The 27,875-nt window shown below is 36.8% G+C and overlaps 2 protein-coding genes across 2 annotated transcripts; one reads left to right on the forward strand and one right to left on the reverse strand.

The window, feature by feature from the left end:
• The first annotated feature begins 2,694 nt into the window (after positions 1–2,694).
• Positions 2,695–11,000, forward strand: LOC141336582 (uncharacterized). Its single transcript, XM_073842274.1, has 3 exons — positions 2,695–2,813; positions 6,566–6,963; positions 8,072–11,000. Exons 2-3 carry the CDS (start codon positions 6,566–6,568, stop codon positions 8,325–8,327), a joined length of 654 nt encoding a protein of 217 aa, XP_073698375.1. The 5' UTR covers positions 2,695–2,813; the 3' UTR covers positions 8,328–11,000.
• A 7-nt stretch (positions 11,001–11,007) lies between these two features.
• LOC141336581 (phosphatidylinositol 4-kinase type 2-alpha) lies at positions 11,008–22,429 on the reverse strand. The gene is made up of 9 exons (XM_073842273.1): positions 21,969–22,429; positions 16,778–16,978; positions 16,373–16,504; positions 15,497–15,650; positions 14,985–15,046; positions 14,792–14,891; positions 14,062–14,195; positions 13,889–13,948; positions 11,008–12,462 (listed from the first exon to the last, which is right to left on the reverse strand). The coding sequence occupies exons 1-9, from the start codon at positions 22,305–22,307 to the stop codon at positions 12,301–12,303; spliced, it is 1,344 nt and encodes a 447-aa protein (XP_073698374.1). The 5' UTR covers positions 22,308–22,429; the 3' UTR covers positions 11,008–12,300.
• Between the last annotated feature and the right edge of the window lie 5,446 nt (positions 22,430–27,875).

Consider the following 27,875-nt stretch of genomic DNA (forward strand, 5'->3'; position numbering starts at 1 on the left):
AAAATTGTTTACTGAATTTGATCTCATTTATTGAGGTGGTAGCGCATTTTGCCGGCCCTATTAAGCTTGGCAGGATTCGCTACCTTTGTAAAAAAAAAAAAAAAATACTGAATTTGACCACATTTTGACCACATTTATTTGACACATTTATTGCAAAAAAATAGTTTGCTGAATTTCACTGAATTTGACCACATTTTGACCACAATTATTTGACACATTTATTGCAAAAAAAATAGTTTGCTAAATTTGATCTCATTTATTGAGGTGGTAGCGCATTCTGCCGGCCCTATGGAGCCTGGCAGGATGCGCTACCTTCGTGAAAAATTAGCTTGCTGCTGGAGGTAGTTTTAGTCTGGCCAGCAGGGGGTGCTCATTCCCTGACATACTTCATGGAGCCAAGTGTCCAAATATAACAAAACAACCTCTGACTCTGGAAAATAGTGACTTTTTGATGAAGCCTTAAACAGCCTCTTGTTAAAAGTAGCGTTCTTTGGATGAGGCATTAAACTGGCCTGCTGAATTTCTCTGTTCATTAATTCCCTAAATTAATTATGAATTTGACCTTATTTATTGAGGTGGTAGCATATTCTGGTGGCCGTATTGAGCCTGGCAGGATGGACTACCTTTGTAAAAAAAAAAATAGTTTACTGAATTTTGACCTAATTTATTGAGGGGGTAGCGCATTCTGCCGGCCCTATTGAGCCTGGCAGGATGTGTTACCTTTGTAAAAAAAAAAAAAAAAACTAATTTACTGAATTTAGCCCTGATATATTGAGGTGGTAGCGCATTCTGGCGGTCCTATGGAGCCTGGCAGGATGCGCTACCTTTGTGAAAAATTAGCTTGCTGCTGGAGGTAGTTTTAGTCCGGCCAGCAGGGGGTGCTCATTCCCTGACATGTATTTATGGGTTCAAAAGTCCTCCTAGGTGGAAGCACATTCTGCTGTCCTTATTGAGCCTGTAAGGATGGGCTACCTCTCTAATAGACCAGCTTTATTAAAAAAAAGAACACAAGATTAACCGTTGCATACATTAGCCAAATTCTGGTTCCTCACTAAAGCTAAGCAGGCCTGAGCCTGGTCAGTATGTGGAAGGGAGACCCCTTGTGGAAAACTAGTTTGCTGCTTGAGGTACTTTTAATCTGGCCAGCAGGGGGTGCTCATTCCCTGACATGTATTTATGGGTTCAAAAGTCCTTCTACGTGAAACCACATTCTACCGGCTTTATTGAGCCTGTCAGGATGCACTACCTTTGTAAAAGAATAGTTTACTGAATTTGACCTCATTTATTGAGGTGGTAGCCCATTCTGCTGGCCCTATTGAGCCTGGCAGGATGCGCTACCTTTGTAAAAAAAAAAAATTTTTTATTTATTGTGAAAAAAAATGTTCATTTTGTAATTTAGAAAATGAAACACTTACACACTTATTTCGTAACTGTAAATATGCTGAAGTCTTTTGGAAACAGGTATCTATCTTGGTTTTGATATCTTTTATAAAATAGTTAAATAGATGAATCTATGATCTTTTTTTGAATTGCAATACTGGATCAGAGGAAGTTGATAACGCTTTAAAGGTGTTAATTCTTCTTGGGAAGTTTCAAATACATAAAACAAAAATAAAGTCTATTACTTCCTCTTTAAAAAAAAATTCTTTAAAGACCTTAATATATTTTATGAGTCATTGATCTCAATTACTAGAAACAAGAAATGTATAAAATATTAAAAAATGTTATTTGTAAAATGTAATGTTTTACCCTCCATGGTGTATACCTGTTATATATATCCCCCGCTTTTGTTTGTGTTCTGTATTGTTTTCTGTGCTGATGTTAAAGGAGTAATTCACTTTCAGAACAAACATTTACAGATAATGTACTCACCCCCATGTTCATGTTCTTTCTTTCTTCAGTTGTAAAGAAATTATGTTTTTTGAGGAAAACATTTCAGGATTTCTCTCCATATAATGGACTTTTATTTTGCCCACGAGTTTGAACTTCCAAAATGCAGCTTCAAATGTCTCTAAATGATCACAGCCGAGGAAAAAATGGTCTTATCTAGCAAAACAATTGGTTATTTTCTAAAAAAAAAAAAAAATACAAGTTATATACTTTTTAACCTCAAATGCTCGTCTTGTCTAGCTCTGTGTGTACTCTGTGTGGAAAATAACTGATCGTTTCGCTAGATAAGACTCTTCTTCATGGGCTGGGATCATTTAGAGCCCTTTGATGCTGCATTTAAACATCATTTTGGAAGTTTAAACTCAGGGGCATCATAGAAGTCCATTATATGGAGAGAAATCCTGAAATGTTTTCTTCAAAATCATTTCTTTACGACTGAAGAAAGAAAGACATGAACATCTTGGATGACAAGGGGTGAGCACTGTAAATTTTTGTTCTGAAAGTGAACTACTCCTTGTTGTATGTTTGTTTTTGAAAGAGAAAAAAAAACAAAAAAAAGTTTCACATACTGGCACGTGTGGAGCAGCACTGACGTCAATGAAGGATTACACCTTGTTTCTCAGTCACACTCACATACAAGTATACTGTACTATTCACGCAATACGACGCACATGAGGAATAGACGTGATTGGCTGGAAGCGCTTCGGAGGCGGGTTCTATTATCCATTCCGATCGTCTGATTGGTCAGAGCGGTACAGTAGATGACGAGTCAAAGCGTTAAACTTTTCTGTCCGTTCCGTTCGCTTGACACAGACGGAGACAAACAGCCAAGCTGTTTACTACACCATTCTGCTGCTTTCCCTAAAGGAATTCCAAAGATCGAACATGCACACGATACAAAGACACTAGCTCAAACAGAGAAGGTGAGTATATTTTTGCATACTTATATCGTTAATATGGTTGTAATTTGTTTTTCCTAGAGCACACAAAAGTGGAACCGAATTCCCACCTAGAAACACGGTTAACGCGCAACGGTTGTGCTTTGTATTTGCGATCCTTCATGTCGTCGTTCATTACCAAACATTTATTCTTCAACATACGCTTTTAATCCTTTGTTATCTGCTGTAGTTTGAGTGGATGTATGTTTTGCAGTCTGTTTTCGCGCAGCTGTCACTGCGGATGTTCGTGCGTCACTGACTGTCGTTTCGTCACGTGACTCATCGTGCTGCAAACTTCAACAGCCTTTGTGGCAAATTCCATAATCACCGAAGCAAATGAGCCAAACCAGTTATCGAAATCCTGCCTGTATTGTTAGATTTTGAGAAATGTGATAAACGAAGCCAGAAAGTATATTCAAACAATGTTTACCTTTAAAATTACACAGCTTTCTGGACTGCATCTTTATAACGCATCAACAAAACGCCCTGCGCCCTCTGTTTATGCCAAGATCAAAAAGCTTACTAGACATTCCTGTTTATCTTTGAAAAATAATTGCTTACGTAAATAACATACTCATACTCATACTCATACTTACTTTGTTGGGGCTGCCAATTTGTTTTGCCAATTATTTCCTTTTATGATCCATACGTTTAAAAAATAGTATGCAGTGTTCACAGTATTTTTCTGAACACAGCCATTCTGTACTATTGTTCGGACCCGGGGGCCAAGATTTGGCTGATTAGCTTAGCAAGTTAACTGCTGGTAATAGATTTCAAAATTACTATATAATAATTATAATTATCTAACCCTTGTACGACCGTTTTGTTTTTTGTTATAAGTGTGACTGTGTTAATGCCAACTGCATACAATTTGGCATAAGTGTTTATTTTTATTGAAATGTTAATATTTCACCCTCATTTCCTTCAAAGAAATCAATTTTACCCTCCGTACAAAAAATAGTCACACTTAGGACCTTAAAGGAGTAGTTTACTTTCAGAACAAAAATTTACAGATAACATACTCACCCCCTCGTCATCCAAGATGTTCATGCCTTTCTTTCTTCTGTCGTAAGGCAATAATGTTTTTGGAGTAAAACATTTCAGGATTTCTCTCCATATATTGACTTCTATGGTGCCCCCGAGTTTGAACTTCCAAAGTGCAGTTTAAATGCAGCTTCAAAGGGGCCTAAACGATCACAGCCGTGGAAAAAAGGGTCTTCTCTAGCAAAACGATGGGTTATTTTCTTTTTTAATTTAATTTATTTACTTTTTAACCTCAAATGCACGTCTTGTCTAGCTCTGCAAGACGAGCGTTTGAGATTAAAGGAGAAGTCTGGTGTGATTTTGACCTAAAGTGTATTGAATCATGATACCGAGTGTGAACGTACCTTGCATATCTCATCTCGTCTTGTCCACTGCAGTCCGAAATCTGGGGTCAGTTAGCCGATGCTCACAACAGGTTGTCAATGAGAGTCAATAGGGCATCGAAGTAGCCATGTAAACAAATCACTGTTTTACGCCATTTACGAGGCACAAAGTAGCTCCACACTTCATTGGTAGACTTCCAAGGGCCCTGACATTTAAAACGAGACATTGAGATCTCAGAAAAAGCACCGGTAGTTTATTTACGAGAAGATTTATACAGACAGTACCTGCAAGAAGTTTAGCGGCCGCCGCCATCTTGAATTTAGTCATGATAAGTCGAGTGACGAGCAGGAAGGAACTTATCAGGTTATCAACTTATCAGGTTGTAGTTTCCTTCCTGCTCGACACTCGACTTATCGTGACTACATTTAAGATGGCGGCGGCCGCTAAACTTCTTGCAGGTACTGTCTGTATAAATCTTCTCGTAAATAAACTACCGGTGCTTTTTCTGAGATCTCAATGTCTCGTTTTAAATGTCAGGGCCCTTGGAAGTCTACCAATGAAGTGTGGAGCTACTTTGTGCCTCGTAAATGGCGTAAATGCATTTAAACTGCATTTTGGAATTTCGAACTTGGGGGCACCATAGAAGTCCACTATATGGAGAGAAATCCTGAATTTTTTTTACTCAAAAAACATAATTTCTTTAGAAAGAAAGAAAGAAAGAAAGAAAGAAAGAAAGAAAGAAAGAAAGACATGAACATCTTGGATGACAAGGGGGTGAGTACATTTACATTTTCTGTAAATTCTTGTTCTGGAAGTGAACTAGTCTAAGGACAAAAATGTCCACATTGAAACTAATTAAAACTGCATTTTTTTAACCCAGGGCCATTTGACTATAAAATGATGCAGTATTTGCTAATAAGCATTCATTCTATCGGCAAGGCTTTACTTTTTTACCATTTTTTACTAGATTGTGCCATTTTTTTATAAATATGAATGCCTCAAAATGAATGTTGTTGTTCTTCACTGACACAAAAAATTCTGCTTAGCATGTAGTATATGGAAACTACTATTTAAATTTGTTTTTTCATAAAAAAAACCACCTGTGGCATTTTGTAAACAAACCAGCATTTAAGGGTTTCAATTATGAAAATTAATGAATTTTTGGTATCTATGGATAGAACAGATGCTGGTTAAAAAATCGACATCAGTGAAAGTGGAAAAAAATATTAATGAATCATATTTTTATGACAGTTTTTGGACATAGGCATTTTTGTCCATTTTGCACCTATGTGTCTTTTTTTTTTTTTTTTTTTTTTTGTAAAACGCACAAGGGTTAAACTGTTTTATAATGTGACCTTTTCTACCATAAAAAAACATTTACATTTATTTGTGCATTCTGACTTGTTATTTTGCTATCAAAATAAACATCCCAGTAAATTCATGATAGGCTATTATAGTAGATGTTTTACCTATGATGACCCGTTTTTTAGGATGCTTAGAAGTGTTACATAGGCTTGATTCCCTGCTTAGGCTGCTGTATAATAGTGTGTCAATGGCAGCTAATAGCCTTTGACTATGGAGGTCAGTAGGCTAATGTCTAAAGTACTCTTCTTTTTTTTTTCCATTGACGTACCAACTGAAGGCAAGACACCATAGGTTGATTAATCAGCTTTGATTAATCTTTAAATATGCAAATGAGATATTTAAATATGCACTAATTTGCATACACATCCATAATCAGAATTTTGGATAAACCCAGGTTCAAAATTCTTGTTTTTGTTGTGGTTGACATTAGAGTTAAGTGTTTTAGAGTTAAAGACATGATAAATGAACAATCTCTATAAAAGCATTCAGAATATAGATGGGAATAAAACTGTTTTGTTTGTAAGTGCTGCGGAACTGGAGTTTTCTGGCTCAATGTTTGAGAAAAAACTCTTTGGCTTTAAATATATGTATTGTGACTGAAATTTACAGACACGAATAAAGAAAAGTGTGTATTTTGCATGTTTTCTCTTATGGAAACTTATGGAATCAATAAAAATAGTTTTACCTGCAGTGTCTTTCCTTAAAGTAAAGAAATAAAATAAACTAGTTTGTCAAGACAAACTTTTGGGTGGCTTAAGAAAGCCTAGTCTGAATTTATGTGTTAGTTGTGAAAGCTTGAAATTTGCAACCATTTTGGCATGTTTTAACACACTCGTAACATGCCAGTATCCTGTTGTTAACAACACAGGTGAACAAAATAGTAAAAATATTTGTTGAAAACCCGGAATGTTTTTGCAAAAAACTAGTTTATAAAATTGCTTGTCAAATTCTCAGACGTGCTACACACCGTTTGACTTTTGTGATCTTAATCTCTGGTTCCACAGATGGAGGACGTGGCCGCAGCCCCTGTTCACGCAGGCCCGTCCCAGCCCACGTTTTCCCGCCCGCCGGGCTCCGAGCGTCGGAACCGCAAGTCTGGCACCGCCAACATCTTCCAGGGCGTGAACCTGAGGCAACTCAGACGGCTCTTCCGAGCGGCAGGAGACCCGGACGCCGAGCAGAGAGCCCGGATGGTGTGGGGGAACCGGAGAACGGCGGGCGGAGAGGACGCAGTGGACAGGGAGGAAGAGGATGAGGACGGAGCGATGGCGGAGGTGGAGACTGGTTTGGCCCAGGCGCTGGTGGGACTCAGAGTCCGGGCACGGAACCGAAGCGGCCTCAGGGTGGAGTCTCATAAAGACGGAACAGGAACACGATGGGTGCGAGCGTTCGGTCATCTCAGGTGAGACACAGAGAGAAATTAGATATTTCAAGAATTGGAAATTTAATAAGAGTATGTATGTGTTTGTTTTAAAACTCTAAATGTAAGTATTAAACTTTAGTAATCAGTCGTCAGTGCTGTTTTTTTTTTTTTTTTTTTGTGAACATGTCCAGATCACATTTTACCCCAAAATATAAAGATAAACAATGAGATGCATATTTTGCATTAAGCAAATGAAGCTTGAAGACAAACCTCTTTCTTCCTTGGTCATGCAAAAACCAATGATGATCTAATAATATTATATTGTACTATTAATATTATAATAATGCTTCTGGTAATTGGTATGTACACAAATAAACTTATTCTCATTATGCACTGTTAAAGCAATTTTATCTGTATTTATACAAAAAAACACTCTATTCTCATTACTTGAAATGAAAAATTATCAGTATTTATTTAACAAAAGCACTTCATTCTAATTAGTTGCAACTAAAAAAAAGTTATATCGGTGTTTATAAAACAAAAAAAACAATTCTCATTTCTTGCAACTTGTTTATTTTTATTATTATTTTATATCAGTGTTTATTTTTTAAACTCATTCTAATTACGTGCAATGCAAAAATATTTTTATATCTGTATTTTATATTAAAAAACACTTAATTCTCATTACTTGCAATGCTAAAATATTGTATATATATATATATATATGTGTGTATATATATATATATATATATATATATATATATATTATATATAAAACACAAATAAACTTTTTCCTTTGATGTGGCTAAGACACACTTTTAAAACATATACCCTAATAGATTTACTAGTGTTTATTCAGTTGCACATGACAGCTATAAACACCATTACTGGCACAGCGTGTGTGTGTGTGCGCGTGTGTGCGCGTGTGTGCGCGTGTGTGTGTGTGTGTGTGTTAATGGAAACTTGCTAATCTAAACAAAATAGGTCATGAGATCAGCCACAAACCTGCCACATTAAAGACCCTGTAAACAAACTAGAAAATCAGGTGCAGGTTTCACACTCACCCATGTGTGAACATCATCAGTGCATGACACAGCATATAATGATCTACAATAAGTGCATGCAATTTTATTTAATCACCCATCAGAATCAACGAAGGCTCACTGGCACAGACGTCTGAAGTCATAACTGGAGATGAAGATAAAGCCAACAATGAGGAAGATGATGCTTCTGCTTCGGGAGCCTGTGGAGGGCAGAGCTCTTTCGAGGCTGCATCATGTGACCAAGCTGACTTCCCGCCCCCGGAGGAAGAGACTCAGGGGCCCTCGGGCGGCCCCAGATGGAGCTGGAACGCCGTTCAGGAGAAGGACCCGGAGCGATATCTGCACCGGATCCGACACTGACACAATGCGGGATCACAGCCAGCTGAAAGCATCCAATCAGATTCCTGCCTGAGAGACTTGGCGCCACCGTAGATTTACTTGAAGCCACCGCCTCAATCAAACGCTAGTCTTAATCGAGTAACGATCAACACTACAGCACCTGCAACGGCCAGGAACGGACATTAACAATAATCCCGCAGGATTACACTCCTGTGAAACCTTAACACACTGTTTACGGGCTTGTGCCATCCTTACGTCCTCATCTCTGATTGCACAACAACAGTCAAACACTATTATAGGGATAGTTCTCCTAAAAAATACAGTTCTGTCTCATTTACCTAACCTCATGTTGTTACAAACCCCAAACTGAACTTTTTTTTTGATGGACGATGTACATGCTGCTCTTTTTTTTTTTTATAAACTATGAGTGAACTGAGATATACAATCACCATGAAATAAATTTTGGGGGTAACATGTCCAGCTAATATTATAGCCCAAAATCAAAAGAAAAACAATGAGGTAATGTTCCTTTTTCATGAGGCAAATGACAACAAAAGACATTGACATAACTTGCAATGCAAAAATGGTACACAAGTATTTATATTGAAAAAACAAACCTAGCTTTTATTAATTGCACTGCAAAACATAAAAATAATTAAACATTTGTATTGGTAAAACACAGTTGAGGTCAAAAGTTTACATACACCTTGCAGAATCTGCAAAATATTATGTTTTTTTTTTTTTTTTTAATCACTGACCTAAATGAGATATTTCATAGAAAAGATGTTCTCATATAGCCCACAAGAAAAAATAATAGTTTACATACACTTGATTCTTAATATTGTGTTGTTACTTGAATGACCCACAGCTGTTTTGTTTTTTTTGGTCCAATGATAGTTGTTCATAAGTCCCTTCAAGTCCCACAAATGTTTTGGTTTTTCAGCATTTTTGTGTATTTGAACCCTTTCCAACAATGACTGTATGAGTTTGAGATGCATCTTTTCACACTGAGGACAACTGAGGGACTCATATGCAACTATTACAGAAGGTTCAAACACTCACTGATGCTCCAGAAGGAAAAACTATACATTAAGAGCCGGGGTGAAAAGTTTTTGAAGATCAGGGTAAATTTTGTCAAGCTTATTTTGTCTTAGGAAACACTAAAAAGTATTTTATCTAGCTTCTGAAGGGCAGTACTACTTGGAAAAAAAAAACATATTTAGGCAAAATAAGAAAAATGTACATATCTTCATTCTGTTCAAAAGTTTTCATCCCCGGCTCTTAATGCATTGTGTTTCCTTCTGGAGCATCAGTGAGTGTTTGAACCTTCTGTAATAGTTGCATATGAGTCCCTCAGTTGTCCTCAGTGTGAAAAGATGGATTTCAAAATCATACAGACCCTTGGAAAGAGTTCAAATACACAAAAATGCTGAAAAACCATAGAATTTGTGGGACCTGAAAGATTTTTCTGAAGAACAGCAGGCATTTTAACTGTTCAGGACAAACAAGGGACTCATGAACAACTATCACTAAACCAAAAAACACAGCTCATTCAGGTAACAACATAGTATTGAGAATCATGCATATGAAAACTTCTGAATGGGGTAATATTTATAAATTGTACTATTATTTTCTCTTATGGACTACATGTACACATCTTGTATGTGAAATCTTATTCAGGTCAGTCCTAAATAAAAAATAACCTGCATCTTATGATTCCTCTTATCTTGGTAAAATAATTAACATTTTGCAGATTCTGCAAGGTCTATGTAAACTTTTGACCTCAACTGTATTTATACATAATGATGGTAATTGTTTGCTGCCTATATGCTCTGTTTTTTTTTTTATAATACAGTAAAAGAACCCTTTGAGCATGAGAATTTGAGAATGATACAAATATTGGGTACAATGATTTCAGGGTGAAAAGTGACTTGAATTTGTTGGATTTGCCCTAGTAGATGTACTTGAGTGATCTGAGGCAAAAGAATGACGTAAAACGACCACCAAACATGATTATGCAATATATACCAAGTTATACGTCTTTAGAAGGTTTGGAAAACAATGCATGAGTCTATTTTAAGCTGCTTTTTACGCATTCACTAATTATTTCATACTGAAAAGAGAAAAACTTCCAGGTTTGAAACAACATGTGGTGAGCAAATGATAAGACGTTCAATTTTTGGTTGATCTGTTCCTTCAAATCCAGCGATTTAAGTCTCACTGAAGCTTCCAGAGCCCCTATCAGCTTTTAAATTTACTCCTGTTTATATGAATGTATGAGGCCGAACAGTGCTGGGTTTCTATTATTTAATGATATGTGCTTGTATTTAGTTTCAGAACACTAGATTCTCAGTAGTCCTCCTTTGAAGGGAGCGTTTGCCTTCCAATGGTGTTTAATGGTTAATATAAAAGAATGTATTAGCGTTTACTGCAACACCACAGTTCTTATAAACTCATTAGTGTTGTTTTAGATACAAATAGTCTGTGGTAATATGTATATGATGTAGAAGTATGCTGGACACTATTAGTGCTGATTATTTAATTCTGTCTTCTTCCGTCACTCAGACAGACTTTTAGAAGCAATACGGATGAAAACATGTAGCTGAAATCAGTAAACACTACTACAGAATGATGAGATATTTTTCTCCTTGTCACTAAGCTGGCACTTCCAATTAAACTGTTTTTGAAATGAAACTCTGTGTAAAGTCTGTGTTTCTTTTATTGAGTACTGCACGGTTATAATTTTAGCATCTCTCATTAAATACATTACATACAAATTATACAGTCCATTGTCACGTTTTAAAGAGATAGTTCACCCAAAAATGAAAATTTAATGTTTATCTGCTTACCCCCAGGGCATCCGAATTGTAGGTGACTTTGTTTCTTCGGCAGAACACAAATGAAGATTTTTAACTCAAACCGTTGCAGTCTTTCAGTCATATAATGGCAGTCAATGGGAACCAAATCTTTGACAGTAAAAAAACCAAATTAAACTCTGCGGCTCGTAACGATACATTGAGGTGTTAAGACACAAAACAATCGGTCTACCATGGCAGATCACATTGTTGTGAATGTACTCAGGACAGTTGAACATATTGGTGGATCAGAAGTAAATAATGATATAAATACTGTTTAGTTTCTTGCACAGACCAATCGTTTTATGTCTTAACACCTCAATGTATCGTCACAAGCCGCAGGGTTTAATTTGGTTTTGTCTGTGTCTGTTTTTTTCACTCTCAAAGATTTGGTTCCCATTGACTGCCATTATATGACTGACAGACTGCACCATTTTAAGTTAAAAATCTCTGTTTGTGTTCTACTGAAGAAACTAAGTCACCTACATTTCAGATGGCCTGGGGTAAGCAGATAAACGTCAAATTTTCATTTTCAGGTGAACTATCTCTTTAAGGTCAGTTTTGTTGACACCTGTGAATGCATTGTTAAAAAAAATTACAATATCTTCTTCAATTTCTCAAATGAAATCAAACGATAAACAAAAAAAGAAAAGAATGATGTCACTGTGAGAATGGAACGTTCCAGTGTTTCTGCACATGCTCAGTTGACTCCGCCTCCAGGTTATGAACGCCAGACAGGTGAGCGTAAAAAAGTAGAAAAATATAACGCTAATGGAAAAAAAGCAGGCGAGAGTGTGACTTTTTTTTTTAACGATTGCGAGAAAAACTAAACTAACACATGAGCAAGGCAAGAAAACCCTGACCAGAAAACCTTATGAATGATGTAGTGGAGCAGCGCGCCGTCAGTGCCAGGAAGGAGCCGTCAAGCATCGAGGTTTTACTACAGCAGGAAGTTTCTCCTTCGTCGTCTTACTGACATGCAGGTCAATATTTGAGTGTTCATACAGTGTAACAGTCTACAAGGCAATGCTCTCCTTCACAATTATGTGTTTGTCATTAGTTATTCCTACTTTCGTTTGTTCCCCAAGTCCCAATGAAAAACGCAACTAAAATCAGGCTGTACACAGGCATGTGAGGCATCACCACCAGGTGAAGAAGGGTCTTCTGCTCTGGAAGCTCTGCGTGTAGGATTCGCTGTTGGCTCGCTGTGGCGCTCGGGCCGTCTCCACGATCACCGGCGGCATCTGCACCAGCTGCAGTGGAGTCTTGCCGTCTCTCATCGCCTGACTCAGATTCAGGATCTAGAGGAACGCAGGACAAGAAATGAGCTGAAAGATGTCAAATCATAAGGTGGTTTCGATTGAACTGCCCTGCTCTTGTAGGTTTCCTTTCACATCAGTGTGAAAATGTAGTAAGAGTAAAAAGAGATCAAGAACTTCTCTGAGAATTTCACTGATGCCACATGGACTATTTTAATGATGTCCTTACTACCTTTCTGGGCCTTAAACATGCTGTCTATGTAAGGTCAGAAAGTTCTCGGATTTCATCAGAAATATCTTAACAAAAATTCAGGATTTCTCTCCATATAGTGGACCTATATGGTGTTTGAATTTCCAAAATGCAGTTTAAATGCAGCTTCCCAGCCGAGGAAGAAAGGTCTTATCTAGCAAAACGATCAGTTATTTTCTTAAAACAATTACAATTTATATACTTTTTTTAATCTCTACACAGAGTACACACAGAGCTAGACAAGACGAGCAAAATCGATCGTTTTGCTAGATAAGACCCTTTTTTCCTCGGCTATGATCGTTTAGAGCCCTTTGAAGCTGCGTTTTGGAAGTTCAAACTCGGGGGCACCATAGAAGTCCATTATATGGAGATGTTTTCCACAAAAAACAATTTATTTATGACTGAAGAAAGACAGACATGAGCATCTTGGATGACAAGAGGGTGAGTACATTATCTGTAAATTTGTGTTCTGGAAGTGAAGTACTCCATTAAACATGCACAAAAAAGTCTTGGTTTTATTATATTCCCTGAAATTATTATTTTGAGAAGTACAATTTACTATATAATTGTAATAATACTGTCATAGTTTTAGGTTAAACTAAACTTTTACTTTGTCAGTTTGTCATAAAGACCTTTGCATTTCAGTGTGAAGCTTTTCTCAAATGAAATGAAAATTTGCTCATGAGCAACTGAAGAAGTAGGATAAATATCAAAATTACATTTATAGATTTATTTTTTGGTGAATGCCAATACTACACAGCACTGTATAAAATATAATATGTGACTGTGGACCACAAAACCAGTCATAAGGGTAAATTTGTTGAAATTGAGATTTCTACATCATCTGAAAGCTGAATAAATAAGCTTTCCACTGATGTGTGGTTCGAGATAGATACAACTATTTTGCACCTTTAAAGTTCTCCAAATTAAGTTCTTAGCAATGCATAATACCAATCAAAAATTAAGCTTTTATATATTTTCGGTTGGAACTTTACAAAATATCTTTATGGAACATAATCTTTACCTAATATCCTAAAGGTTTTCTGGCATAAAAGAAAAATCGATAATTTAGACCCACACAATGTATTACTGTCTATTGTCAAACATACCTGTGCTACTTAAGACTTTTAATGTTTTGTGGTCCAGGGTCACATATTATAATGCAGATTAGTGTTTTAGTATTTTTAAACAGCTATAATCTAGTTATTAATGACTCACCTGACCCCTCATTACTGAGACCTGCTTCTTGAACTGTCCTCTGTCGAAACCCGGGTCTTTCTGTCAGTGTTAAAATAAATATAAAGTCAATACCGAGAAGTCATTTCATGGTAAAGAAGTCAAACATATTGGTAAATCCCCAACTGAATTTCAAAGCCATCTCTGTGACTTACCTTAAATAGCTCATATAGATCTTCCTCAAGGTCTTTGATGAAGTTTGGGTCGGCTAATTTAGGCAGAACTAAGTCTCGGATCTCTTGGGAAAACACAACTTTCGCCTGTGGCAGCCAAGCCCAGTAAAACGGATCTACAGGACATACATTCAACAAAAGGTTTGAACTGACTGTGCAAAAAACTACATTAAATGAAAAACACACCTCAAAGAGATTTTCACCCAGAAATGAAAATTCTGCCATTAATTAGCCTACTCATCCAAACCCGTAAGACCTGTGTTCATCTTCAGAACACAAATTAAGATATTTCTGATGAAATCCGAGAGCTTTCTGGCCCTCCATAGACAGCAAGGGAACTACCAGGTGGCCTTTGTTAAAATAGCCCATCAGTGGTTAAACTCTAATGTTATGAAGCTACACAAATACTCTTTGTGCGCAAAGAAAACCACAATAACGACTTTATTCAATATTTTAATGACATTCTTTCTACCATTCTGTGCTGTGAACATGGTAGTACCCTTGCTGTCTATGGAGGGTCAGAAAGCTTGCAGATTTCATCAAAAATATTTTAATTTGGTCTTACAGGTTTTTAATGACATGAAGGTGAACAATTAACAACGGTACACTATCCCTTTAATGGTTTAAGTGATGAAGTTTCTAGTGAACAAATATCAAGAATATTGCAATGTAGTTGGTCATGTGTTTGTGAGGTGGATGATGATTGGCTTACAGGCTCTCCATGAATCTGGGTGTTTGAGAGGGAAGGCCAGACCATTGTCAATGGCTGCTAGTTTAATGATGGGATCCTTCACTACCACCCAATCACTGTCCTGCATGAGAAAAGCATTCGATAAACACAAACAGAAACATAAAAACACAAAAATGCGAGAGAAAGCCTCTTAAAAAGGCATCTGGATAATCACCCTGTTGCTTGATGTATCCATCGGACAGTCATATTTAATAAGCCAGTTGTCGTTTCCTCGATCTACAGAGCCATACAACAAATAATATTTGTTAAAATAAAGTCAATATGTAACCCTGGACCACAAAACCAGCATCTGAAAGCTGAATAAATAACCTTTCCATTGATGTATGATGTATCTGATAGGATAGGACAATATTTGTCTGAGAAATTTGGAATCTGAGGGTGCCAAAAAATGTAAATACTAAGAAAATAATCTTTAAAGTTGTCCAAATGAAGTTCTTAGCAATGCATATTACTAATCAAAATTTAAGTTTTGATATATTTACGGTAGGACATTTACTAAATATCTTCATGGACATGATTTTTGACCCATACAATTTATTTTTGGCTATTGCTACAAATATACCCATGCTACTTACGACTGGTTTTGTGCTCCAGGTTCTCATATATAGTTAAAATGTGTTTTTGGTAATATCATTTGACCTTAATTCTGTTGCTTTCCGTGGTTACCTGTGTTTCTGATGATGTAATCCAGCACCACAAGTCTCTCAAACTGAAGCTGGAGCTGTCGATTAGTGTTTTCTGGTAAAGGCTCAGCCTCGAACCGCCGCAGCCAGAAATCAGCGTCTTTATACCCTTCTACAAAGAGCTGGAATGAGCCCACCTACAACAACCAATGAGTTGGAAATGAGTTTATAAAACCTAAAACAGCCAATGGAAACTGACTTCACAAACCTACAAAAGCCAAAAAATGTTTATAAACATGCAAAACCAACTAAATTTTCAGCAGCTTTTATTTAGGAACTGATCACATTACAGACCAAAATACTGTTTAAAAAGGTGAAAAAAATCTTTTATTAGTAAGTAAAGAGATTAAATTAGCCATGAGGGTAAAATGCAAAACATGGATTGCTTACGAGTAAAGAAAAAAGCTTATATTATATTGTCAGAGCTCGTGTCAGTTCTGTCTTGAAAGGTTTATACGGTATTGCTAAAATTTAATTTTTTCTAAGGACTAATAAGAAATTAATAGGATTTTTACCTTTGAAACTGTACTATTGTGCTCAGTAGAGTTTCTATTTTAATTAACTAAAACAAACATACTTTAAAAAGTTTTCTTCTTTAATATAAATTAACTGTTAAATTTAAATTAATTTTAAAATTAAATTCTAATTTAATTTTAGAATGAAATTTAAATTTATTTTAAAATGAAATTTAAATTAAATTCAAATTGAAATGAAATGGAAAATATTCCAATAATAACAAATCTCACTTATACTAAAATAACACTCTATAAACCTACAACATCTAAAAAAGTGAGTTCAATGACATCTAAAATGTCTCCTCTTCCTCCAGGCAGATAGGTGTCGCTCTCCTAATCCTTACCTTGGGTGGCAGGCCAATCCGGTGGAAACGTTGGCCCACCTTGGGCACTTTTTCAAGCGCTAACCTCTTTCCTCGAGACTTTACTCGGTCGATGGCACTGTAATTAAACGTCTCGCTTGCTAAATACACCACCTGAGAGAAAGAAAGCACAGAAAACACTTTAAATAGAACATGTCTGTCTTTTCTGTCAACAGTCAGCGATAGAGATGGTGTGGGAGTGAGTTAACCATTGCGTTTAGCCGTGCGGTTGACTAGTTTGTTTTCATACGTGCCAGTAACAGGAAACGAAAGAGGCTGACTAACAAACACCAAACCCTCACGACTATCACCCTACTTTCTCACGTCCTCATTCACCTCGCTTTTGGTTTCAGCGAAGATGCACAACTTTAGGTGTCGCTCTCATACCTTGGTGCGTGGCACGATGTTGAGCTCTAGCTTCTGGTCCACCAAACTGGCGCCAGCCTCTGACAGGTAGCCCTGGTTCAGGACCAGACAGTCCCGGCCGAAACAGCACGGACAGCAGAGCTTCTGCAGCCATTTGGTCCATTTGGGGTTCAGCTGGCCGTACGGCTCCTCGTTCTTTGGTTTGTAGACGCCGATGATCTTCTGTTGGAGACGAGAGAGAGAGAGGACATTTGAGGTCAGGTTTCGTGAAGCGACACATGCGGTCATATCGTACGTCTAGAGCGCCACAGTCTGCTCAAACTGAGACTTTCACAAGTTACTCTTCAGCATGTGAAAATCAGCAAATCAGGTAAAAAAAAAATCCTTTTAACGCTACTGTGCGTTTTACATCTCGTACATTAGACCAAAACCACATTTCTATCCAGGGTTATTTTAGTTAACTAATGGTAAATGTGTGATTCTTTGGATGTTAAACATGTTCTTGTATCCTAGTTTAATATGTTGCAACTGCCTTGCCTAAAGAAATGAATACTATTCAGCAAGGATGCATTAAATAATCAAACTTGATAGTAAAGACATTTATAATGTTACAAAACATCTATTTTACATAAAAGCTGTTCTTGTGAAGTTTTTAAATCAAAGAATGCTTCATTATCCACAAAAATGTGAACTGTTTTCAACATTGATGTTTCTTGAGCAGCAAATCAGCATATTAAAATGATTCCTGGAGGATCATGTGACACTGAAGACTAGAGCAATGATGCTGAAAATTCAGCTTTGATCACAGGAATGAATTAAATTTTAAATTAATGCTGCAAGCAGCAATGAAAGGGCCCTTGCACATGAGCTCACTGGCACTGGTGGCTTTAAGAAAACAGCAAACAGTGGGCAGTATGCATTTAAAGTGTTAAATATAGAAGGAATATGTCAAAGTCATTTATATGTGCCAAACTTCCTGCTGCCAGCTGGTGGTGCTATGACTATAACTGGATATTGGCATGTAGATGTCTTCAGGCCAGCACTTCAATCAAACATATGAAGTTTGGTGCAGATTGAACTTAGTATGTTTGAGTAAGTGCAAAGTATAATGCATCCTGTTGCCAACAGGTAGCGTTTTGATCATAACTGAATATTGGCCTATAGGTTCTCTAACCAAACATGTGGAGTTTGGTGCAGATTGGACATTGCATGTTTAAGTTAGTATAAAACAAGCCATTTCAAGCTGCCAGCAGGTGGTGCTATTATTATTACAAAATATTGGTGTTTAGATGTGTTCAGGCCAGGACCCTTATCGAACGTGTGAAGTTTATGGCAGATGAGACATTGTATGGCTGAGTTACAACAACTTCTTTTTTAAAGTTTGAATCATCAAACTTTGTCAAGCCACCAAGGACACACCCTTTAACGTAAACTCTAGAGCTTTGCAATTTAACATCGCAAAGGCCTTTAGATTAGACTGACCAAATATAATTTTGATTTCATTAAATCTCTAGGAGGAGTTTGTTAGTGTAAACATGTCACGTCCTGCTGCCAGCAGGTGGTGCTATGACTATAACTAAATATGGGCAAGTAGATGTCTTCAGGTCAGGAGTGTTATCACACATGTGAAGTTTGGGGCAGATCAGACATTGTATGCCTGAGTTATCACAACTTTCTGTTTCATGGCGAAACAAAGTTTGTCAGGCCGCCACGGACAAGCCCTTCAACGAAAACTCAACATCTTCGCAATTTAACATCAAAAACAGCTTTAGATTAGACTGACCAAATTTGGTGTTGATCTGGATAAATCTCTAGGAGGAGTTTGTTAAAGTACAACACCTAAAAATGGCAAAAATGACACACAATTTGCTGCGATTTAAAATAACTGACTTCCTGTTGAGCTTTGGATTTTGCTCCAAGAGACTTTTTTGTAGGTATTGGTGTGTTACATGTGTGTACCGATTTTCGTGCATGTATGTAAAACATAGCTTGAGATGCACTTCAATGACATTTTAATAGGTGGCGCTATTGAGCCATTTTGCCACACCCGCTTCTGAAACCCATATCAGATGTAAGTTTTTACCACTTCTGGCGTGTGTGCAAAGTTTCATGAGCTTTTACGCATGTTTTAGCCCTTTAGAAGAAGAATCTGAGCAATTCCAAAAGGGTCCTCACACCATTGGAGCTCGGGCCCTAAATATATTACACTAGAAAATGGTTATTTTAAAATTATAATAATATTTCACAATTGTACCAATTTTATTTGTAATCTAATAAATGCAGCTTTAGTGAGCATAAGAGATGTCTTTCAAAAACATTTCAAAAAACTTTCCAACCCCACACTGTTGAATGGAACGGTAAGTTTATATGTCTCAAAGTTACAGATTTACCTTATTTTTAGACACTTTTAGTGATTTCCCAACTAAAAGTGATCTTTAACAAAGACTTCATCTCTGTGACTCACTGTGATTTGATTTGATGTGAATGAGAAACCAGCCCACTGCACCACCTGATTATACATGTGGTCATGTGCTTTATGACTCATGTGAGTTGCCTCACTAGTGAGCAGATCAAGCTTGTCGCGTGTTCACTGCAGAGAGGACGAACACCAGCCCTGCACCGCTGAAGATCAAAGACATGAGGAACATCTCAGAAGAAAGCAAACGGCAAAATGATACCAGATCAACTCAGTGCTGCCACCTACGGGCTGGAGTTTGTAGCATGACTAACTAGATTAATCATCTTGACTAATAATCATGTCCTAATGACTAAGGCCAGAAGCACAGTTTTGTCAAATGCACTAGAATAACTTAATGAATGAAAATGGGTGTGTTCGCAGATATTAAAAGTGGAACTTATTTCATTTGTCATTTTCAAATTAAACACTCAAAATGTTAAACTACACTAAGGAGGATTGAGGAGTAACAACACTGCGAACTCCCACAGAAATCATGTAGTGAATCTCAGTTCCTCTTGATCCTGATGTTGCAAAACTGGAAGAGTCTGTTTGTTAAAGTCAATCTTTTCTATAACGATTATTATCAGTCACTATGAAGTTCCTGTCACACATTCACTCAGCTGTGCTGCTGAACAGCTCAATATCAGTCAATATAACTCATTTTAACCTTTGAGTTCTTTCTTAATCTAGCATTTTGAAGGGAGTGAAAGTGCAAACTGGATCTAAAGTTATGGAAATTTAAGGAAAGCAAGTCAAATGTGCTCGTCTAACACGCTTCACAGCCATTAGAAATCATGCTGAAGAATTAGGCCGCTTAACGCATGTGACGAGTCTTAAACCGTGTCAAACCATCATGGCAATTCCACGGTTTCATTAAAAGCAGAGAGGAACTGAGTATGTACTGTTGAAATGACCACTATTTCTAAATAACCCTGAACGGTTCTGTATTCTCATAAAGAGAAAGAGTCAAAGTTTTTTATTTAATGATCAATGATGATAGCATATGGCTTAAATTTAAGGGAGCTGTCTATCTAGCAAACAAACATTGCAAAAGTGACAAAAAATGCTGTCTTTATTGGTTTAAGCAGGATTCTAGGATTCAGACATCGACCCCATAGCGGTCGACCACTACTTGAAACCCACAAAGTACCATGTCAAGTCCAGTGCAAGCTTATTTAGATGCAAGTTTTTAGTTTTTTTAAATTATAGACACTTTTGAAAATAAATCGGTAACACTTTACAATAAGGTTCTTTAGTTAACATTAGTTAACATGAACTAATAATGAACTGCACTTACACAGCATTTATTAATCTTTGTTAATGTTAATTTCAACATTTACTTATACATTATTAAAATCTTGTTAACATTAGTTAACGCAGTGTGAACTAACATGAACAAACCTTGAACAACTGTATTTTCGTTAGCTAACGTTAATAAAGATTAGTAAATACAGGAACTAACCATGAGCAATACATTTGTTAATTTTAGTTAGTACATTAATGTTTAACTAATGAACCTTATTGTAAAGTGTTACCAATAAATCATCTTAAAATACATTTCCCTCTCCTGTAATTTGTCTTCAAAACAATGCCCAACAGTGGATTCCAGTGTTGTTATTGCAAACCAAAACAATTAAAAATCCTACTATAATAGTCTAAAATAATATTGGTGGATGTGCATCCATCACAACAGATATCTGTCATTATTTTGAACACTATTTACATTTAGAAAATCCCAGCTTCACTGGCATTGATACACACACAAAAAAACATTCATTTCATTTACCTTTACTGTCTTTGTTTTATTCACACATTCAGCTGAAACTCCACTGATGCTATTGTCTTCTCAGTAAACAAGTACACTAAACATAATGGTAGCACTTCACAATAAGATCCCATTAGTTACTACATTAACCATGATAAATGCATGTGTTATTATATATTTTAAATTTTGTTTAAAAAACAGAACTGTTCATTATTTGTTCATTTTAGCTCAAGTCCATTAAATAATATTTAAAAAAAACATTTTGTGAAGTTGCCAAATTAGTAACTAATTTCTAATCAAGCCAAACACTGGCTTTCATGAGAGGGTCTCATATAAAAGACATATAAAAGTGTGTATCTGTTTGGTAATTGAGCATGTACTGATATGAGCTCTATCACTGCATGATAATGCACTAAAGAGAGCTTCAAAGAGAAGTGCTGGTAAGCTTTTTGTTTATTGATCAAACAGTTAGTGAGCTGCCTACCGAGGCATTATGAAGTCTAAAAATGCCATCTAGGTTGCTATCTATATTTTGAACTATGGGCCTGATAAAACTGCTATCATGTGCAATGACAAAGCAATGCGTCTAGTAAGCCTAAAGGAGATATTTACCTTGTTTTTCTTCACAAATTCCTTCATTTTAATAATTAACAAATGCACATACGAGTTTGCAATTAAAATGCTTAATAATTAACCTATAATGTGCGTTAAAAAATTCACTTTCAGTTTCACATTCACATCATAAAGACACATAAAAGTGTCTGTACGTGAATAAACGCACACAACTGTCTTGACAAACTCAACTTAAACTGTACAGAAACTGATTCCTGGTTTGCATGACTCAAGGCCTGACCTGATGACACAGCTGTTACTCAGATTCCTCAATAACACACAACATTTTAGCTCTATGTGAGGCTGTAAATGCACTGAAAACTGAGTAGATGAACTAATGTAACGAATCACACATCAAGATAGTGATGAACTCTCACCCCTGTTGAGTCTTTGACGAAGTAGCTGCCGCTGGAGCCTTGATAGATGCGCTCCGGGTAGATTCCCTCCTCGATGGCCCGCTCTGCCTTCCGGATAATCTCTCTGAACTCCGGATCCTCCGGGAACTCGTTCCTGTGAGGATCCCGGGGAGACGCGCCTCGATCTCGGTCTAGAAGCGGCTGTCGTTCGCGGCTGCGTCCGGGACTCCCAGCCGGCAGACGCACCACGGAGCCCGGCGTCCCTCCAAATCCGCCCCGGGGACTGGTCGGCTCGGTGGGACCGTAGCTGAAATCGTTGGAATCGCGAAGCGGAGAGACTAGCGGGCTCGTTTCGTCCATGGCGGAGAAGGGAGAGAGAAGGACAGAAGGGGGAAAGGGGGAATTACAGGGGACAAGCGTTTGTTTGTTGCCGTAATGAAATGATGCGACTCAGTACAGCAGATCGCCAACAAACAAGTCACATGACAGCCAGCTTCCGGAAAGGGGCGGGGCTAATGCGTCATTGCGATGCCACTGACCAATCAGCGCTTTAGAACTCACTTGTTTTTCCATATGTACACGCTGATTGGTCAGAATTATACCACCCATATCGAACACGTGATAAAGCACAACACGACTGGAGTTAGCGCATAGACATCATTTATAAGCAAAATGGCTTAAATCTCTTCTGTCTTTTTCCCTTTTCCTTGCTGAACTTGATTCTGTTGTTTCTTCTCTTAGATTTACAAATAACAAAAAGAGTGCCAAATTTTTGTTGCATTATGACAATTTTTCTAAAAAGATGTAATTTATTTTTATACTTTTCTTTTCTATATGGATTACACCATAATTTGATGTACGCAAATCCCGATTATTATTTTCTGTTTTTATCTTATGATTGTTCCTTGTAGAAATTTAGCGATGACCGTAGACACAGTGACAATAACGCAGAAATTTAAATTGTAATTAAAAAGTTTGTTAAAAAATAATAGGCCTACATTATAGCTAGGAAAACATGAACAAAATGTAAAATATGACTATATAAATTATATAGCTGCTCTAATGTTGCATCTTTTACACTTAAAAAGGCTTATGTTACTGATTGATATCTTAATGTGCTTTATATAACTGCCTGAAAGATGTTTTTTTCTGAATATGTTAGATTTTACACATTATTACACATAATAATTCTCGATTGTTTACATTAAGTATTTTTTTATTTATCATTATCATTTGTTTTTTTTTCTGCGTAATGAAAGCTGAACACAGAAGCTACAATCTTCTTTACACATGTCACAGTTTGCTCAGTTAACTTACCCGGATACACGGCCATATTGGAGATACTCAGATGTAAACAACAGCATGAATTGCACGGTTAATCTACTACTGACTATGTTGTTCTCCTAATTTATGCTGTATAAACCATGTAAATAACGTGTGGAAGCTGCTAAATCATATAGGGAAGGACTTAGTAAACAGGAAAGCGTGCAATATTTAAAAAACAAATGTTTATAGGTGGTAAAGACATGTACAAGCAGTATTAATTTAGAAATTAGCCTAATATTTCACCTACATGACTGGAAATGATAAGCACAAACACAAAAGTTGTCAAGATTCTTGCCCTGGAAATCCTGGTTCAGTTTGGCCACAAACGCCTTTTGTTCCTCAGACAGTTTTTTTGCACTCTTCTCTTTGATTTGTTATAACTTTTGTCAGTTTATAGTACCCCAAATGTTTATCCCAATTAATACAGCCCAAAAATTGACAATAATTGACCATTTTCAGCGGCAATAATCAGCAACCCTGCTGAAAAAAACAGCATATGCTGGTTAGGTAGGTTTTGGTGCTGGGATGCTGGTTTTAGCTGGTTTATGCTGGTCCTTTGCTGGTTTATGCTGGCCATTTGCTGGTTTATGCTGGTCCTTTGCTGGTTTATGCTGGCCCTTTGCTGGTTTATGCTGGTCCTTTGCTGGTTTATGCTGGCCCTTTGCTGGTTTATGCTGGTCCTTTGCTGGTTTATGCTGGCCATTTGCTGGTTTATGCTGGTCCTTTGCTGGTTTATGCTGGCCCTTTGCTGGTTTATGCTGGCCCTTTGCTGGTTTATGCTGGTCCTTTGCTGGTTTATGATGGCCCTTTGCTGGTTTATGCTGGTCCTTTGCTGGTTTATGCTGGCCATTTGCTGGTTTATGCTGGTCCTTTGCTGGTTTATGATGGCCCTTTGCTGGTTTATGCTGGCCCTTTGCTGGTTTATGCTGGTCCTTTGCTGGTTTATGCTGGTCCTTTGCTGGTTTATGATGGCCCTTTGCTGGTTTATGCTGGTCCTTTGCTGGTTTATGCTGGCCATTTGCTGGTTTATGCTGGTCCTTTGCTGGTTTATGATGGCCCTTTGCTGGTTTATGCTGGCCCTTTGCTGGTTTATGCTGGTCCTTTGCTGGTTTATGCTGGCCCTTTGCTGGTTTATGCTGGTCCTTTGCTGGTTTATGCTGGCCATTTGCTGGTTTATGCTGGTCCTTTGCTGGTTTATGCTGGCCCTTTGCTGGTTTATGCTGGTCCTTTGCTGGTTTATGCTGGCCCTTTGCTGGTTTATGCTGGTCCTTTGCTGGTTTATGCTGGCCATTTGCTGGTTTATGCTGGTCCTTTGCTGGTTTATGCTGGCCCTTTGCTGGTTTATGCTGGCCCTTTGCTGGTTTATGCTGGTCCTTTGCTGGTTTATGATGGCCCTTTGCTGGTTTATGCTGGTCCTTTGCTGGTTTATGCTGGCCCTTTGCTGGTTTATGCTGGTCCTTTGCTGGTTTATGCTGGTCCTTTGCTGGTTTATGCTGGCCATTTGCTGGTTTATGCTGGCCCTTTGCTGGTTTATGCTGGTCCTTTGCTGGTTTATGCTGGCCATTTGCTGGTTTATGCTGGTCCTTGACCAGCAACATGACCAGCATAAACCAGCAAAGGACCAGCATTAACCAGCTAAGGACCAGCATAAACCAGCTAAAACCAGCATCTCAGCACCAAAACCTACCTAACCAGCATATGCTGTTTTTTTCAGCAGGGAGACGATGTCATACAAAATTAAAACGTCATGAGTGTGAATAAGCGATAGATTTTAATTTTGGGGGTGAACTGTTCCTTTAAGAATTGTCGTCTGTTACACTAAATAAGTCATTTTCTGTAAATCAGTGAAGTACCATGTAGGCCTACATGTAGGCAACTTTCTGAGGTAATTATCTAAATTGCAGTCTCTAGGGAAGTGTTGGTCGTGTGTTCCTGTGCTGGAGGATGATTACTGTGATGATGACAGAGCAGCATCGCGGGCGGGGGACGCGACGCGCTCCGCGGATCACATGAAGCTTGTTGTAGCAACTCGAGTTTCCAAGGGGAGGAGATGCGGAGATCCTCAGTGGAGACACGATGAGACATTTACATCATGATGTACAGCTCATGTCATGTTTGACTTGACATTTCCGTCCAGCAGAGTGTGTCGATTAGTTTGCAGCACTGAGTAGATCAATGGCTGGTGATGTGGTGAAGGCAGATTGTGATCTGACAGCAGAAGACCTTTCATCGGTCAACGAGCTCTCCTTCAGCCTGCAAAACCTCCAGTGTCAGGATGGGTGAGAAAACTTCACATTCTCATTTTTTTTTTTTTTTTTGCTTTAAGTAATTAAATTGATTTAAAAGCGTGCATTCTTTCTTATTTGAGGTAATTTGACAATATTAGAGATGGAAGTTTATTGTGTATTGTCTAGTGTGTTTTCTAAATAATTTCAGTAATATGTGACCCTATTATTCATATATGTGAGTGACCCTGGACAACAAAACCAGTGTCAATTTTTCGGATAAATAAAAATGAATAAATAAGCTTTCCATTGATGATTTGTTAGAATAGGACAATATTTGGCTGAGATACAGCTAATTGAAAATTTGGAATCTGAGGGTGCAAAAAAAAAAAAAAAAAAAAAATTTGCCTTTGAAGTTGTCCAAATGAAGTTCTTAGCGATGCAAATTACTAATCAAAAATTAAGTTTTAATATATTTATGGTAGAAAATATAGTTTGTTAGGATAGGACAATATTTGGCTGAGATACAACTATTTGAAAATTTGGAATCTGAGGGTGCAAAAAATAAAATAAAATATAGAAAAATCACCTTTAAAGTTGTCCAAATAAAGTTCTTAGCGATTGCGTATTACTAATCAAAAATTACGTTTTGATATATTTCTGTTAGGAAATGTACAAGTTATCTTAATGGAACATACTCTTTACTTAATATCCTAAAGATTTTTGGCACAAAAGAAAAATCGATCATTTTGACCCATACAATGTATTTTTTAACTATTTCTACAAATATTCCCATCTAAGACTGGTTTTGTGGTCCAGGGTCACATATGCTGTGAACATGTATTATATTAGTTATTATTCATTATTAATCATACTGTTTATATTAATCAACAATAATAATCAAATAACAATGTGCATCAAACAAAACTTAAAGGAAATGTAAAACTTTTTTTTAATACAGATGCAACTGCCATGCTATTTATTTATTTATTTACAAATATTGTTTATTTATTCTTTCTTTAGAATGGACTGCAGTTTGTTTTATATTAATATGTTTTGACAATGAAAACTATTAGTTTTACATTATAACTTATATTTGATGCACATTTTCTTTAAGTCTGAGTCTGAAGAGCTCTCCCCCCTGGAGAAAGCTTGTTTTGACGCCTGAATGCATCAGTCCGCCACTCAACACCCTCTCCAGGGAGAGAGAGACGCCGACAGGTCTGGACAAGAGCTTCACACACACACACACACACACACACACACACACACACACACACACACACACATGCTGTTTAATTAACTCTCCACTGAGGACATTTCAAACTCAAGCTGTTACAGCTCCTTGTGTTTGCACATTTAGATTAGTTTTACCTTATGATTGAAGACTTCAAGACTTCGATCAATGTTTTTGAATCCTGTAGTTACCTCTCTTTAAATGTTTCTGCTTAAGATCCAGGGTTGAAAGCTTTGAAAATATTTATATATATATTCATTAATTCTGAGAATGAGTAACTGACATACAAACAAAAACTTGCTTGATTAAATTTTATCATTAACTGTTCAAAACCATCCAAAGTTATGAATTTCAATGCATTTACTGTGAATTTTCTTGTAGTCTCTGCAGTAAGAAGACGACGAGCAAGGTAAAATAATCATGCATGTCCTCACATTAATAATGCACTGCATTAATAATCTGCAATGATCACAAAAGTGTTATTTTAGTATTGAGATGCACTACCAGTCAGAAGTTTTTAAACAGCAAGATTTTTTTTATGTTTTTTAAAGAAGTCTCTTCTGCTCAACAAGCCTGCATTTATTTGATCCAAAGTACAGTAAAAATGTTTCAATAGTTTTACTATTTAAAATAAATGTTTTCTATTTGAATATATTTTAAAATGTAATTTATTCCTGTGATTTCAAAGCTGAATTTTTTGCATCATTACTGCAGTCACATGATCCTTCAGAAATCATTCAGATTTTCTGCTCAAAAAACATTTATTATTATTTCGATAAATGCTGATCTTTATCTTTCTATTCATTAAAAAAAGAAACCTGAAACAAAATAGATTTGGAAATAGAAATAAATGTTTCTTGAACAGCAAATCAGTATTTTAGAATGATTTCTGAAGGATCATGTGACACTGAAGACTGGAGTAATGCTGAAAATTTAGATTTGATCACAGGAATAAATTACATTTTAAAATATATTCAAATAGAAAGCAATTATTTTAAATAGCAAAAATATTTCACAATATTACTACTTTTAAAAACAAAAAAAAATGTTCAAACTGTTCAAAAACTTTTGAATGCTGGTGTACGATTATAGTTTTATTACTAATTTGAATTTGTTTTTTTATATTTTGTTTACTTTTGA

Source organism: Garra rufa, chromosome 6 (assembly GCF_049309525.1).
Source record: "Garra rufa chromosome 6, GarRuf1.0, whole genome shotgun sequence".
NCBI classification, from domain to species: domain Eukaryota; kingdom Metazoa; phylum Chordata; class Actinopteri; order Cypriniformes; family Cyprinidae; genus Garra; species Garra rufa.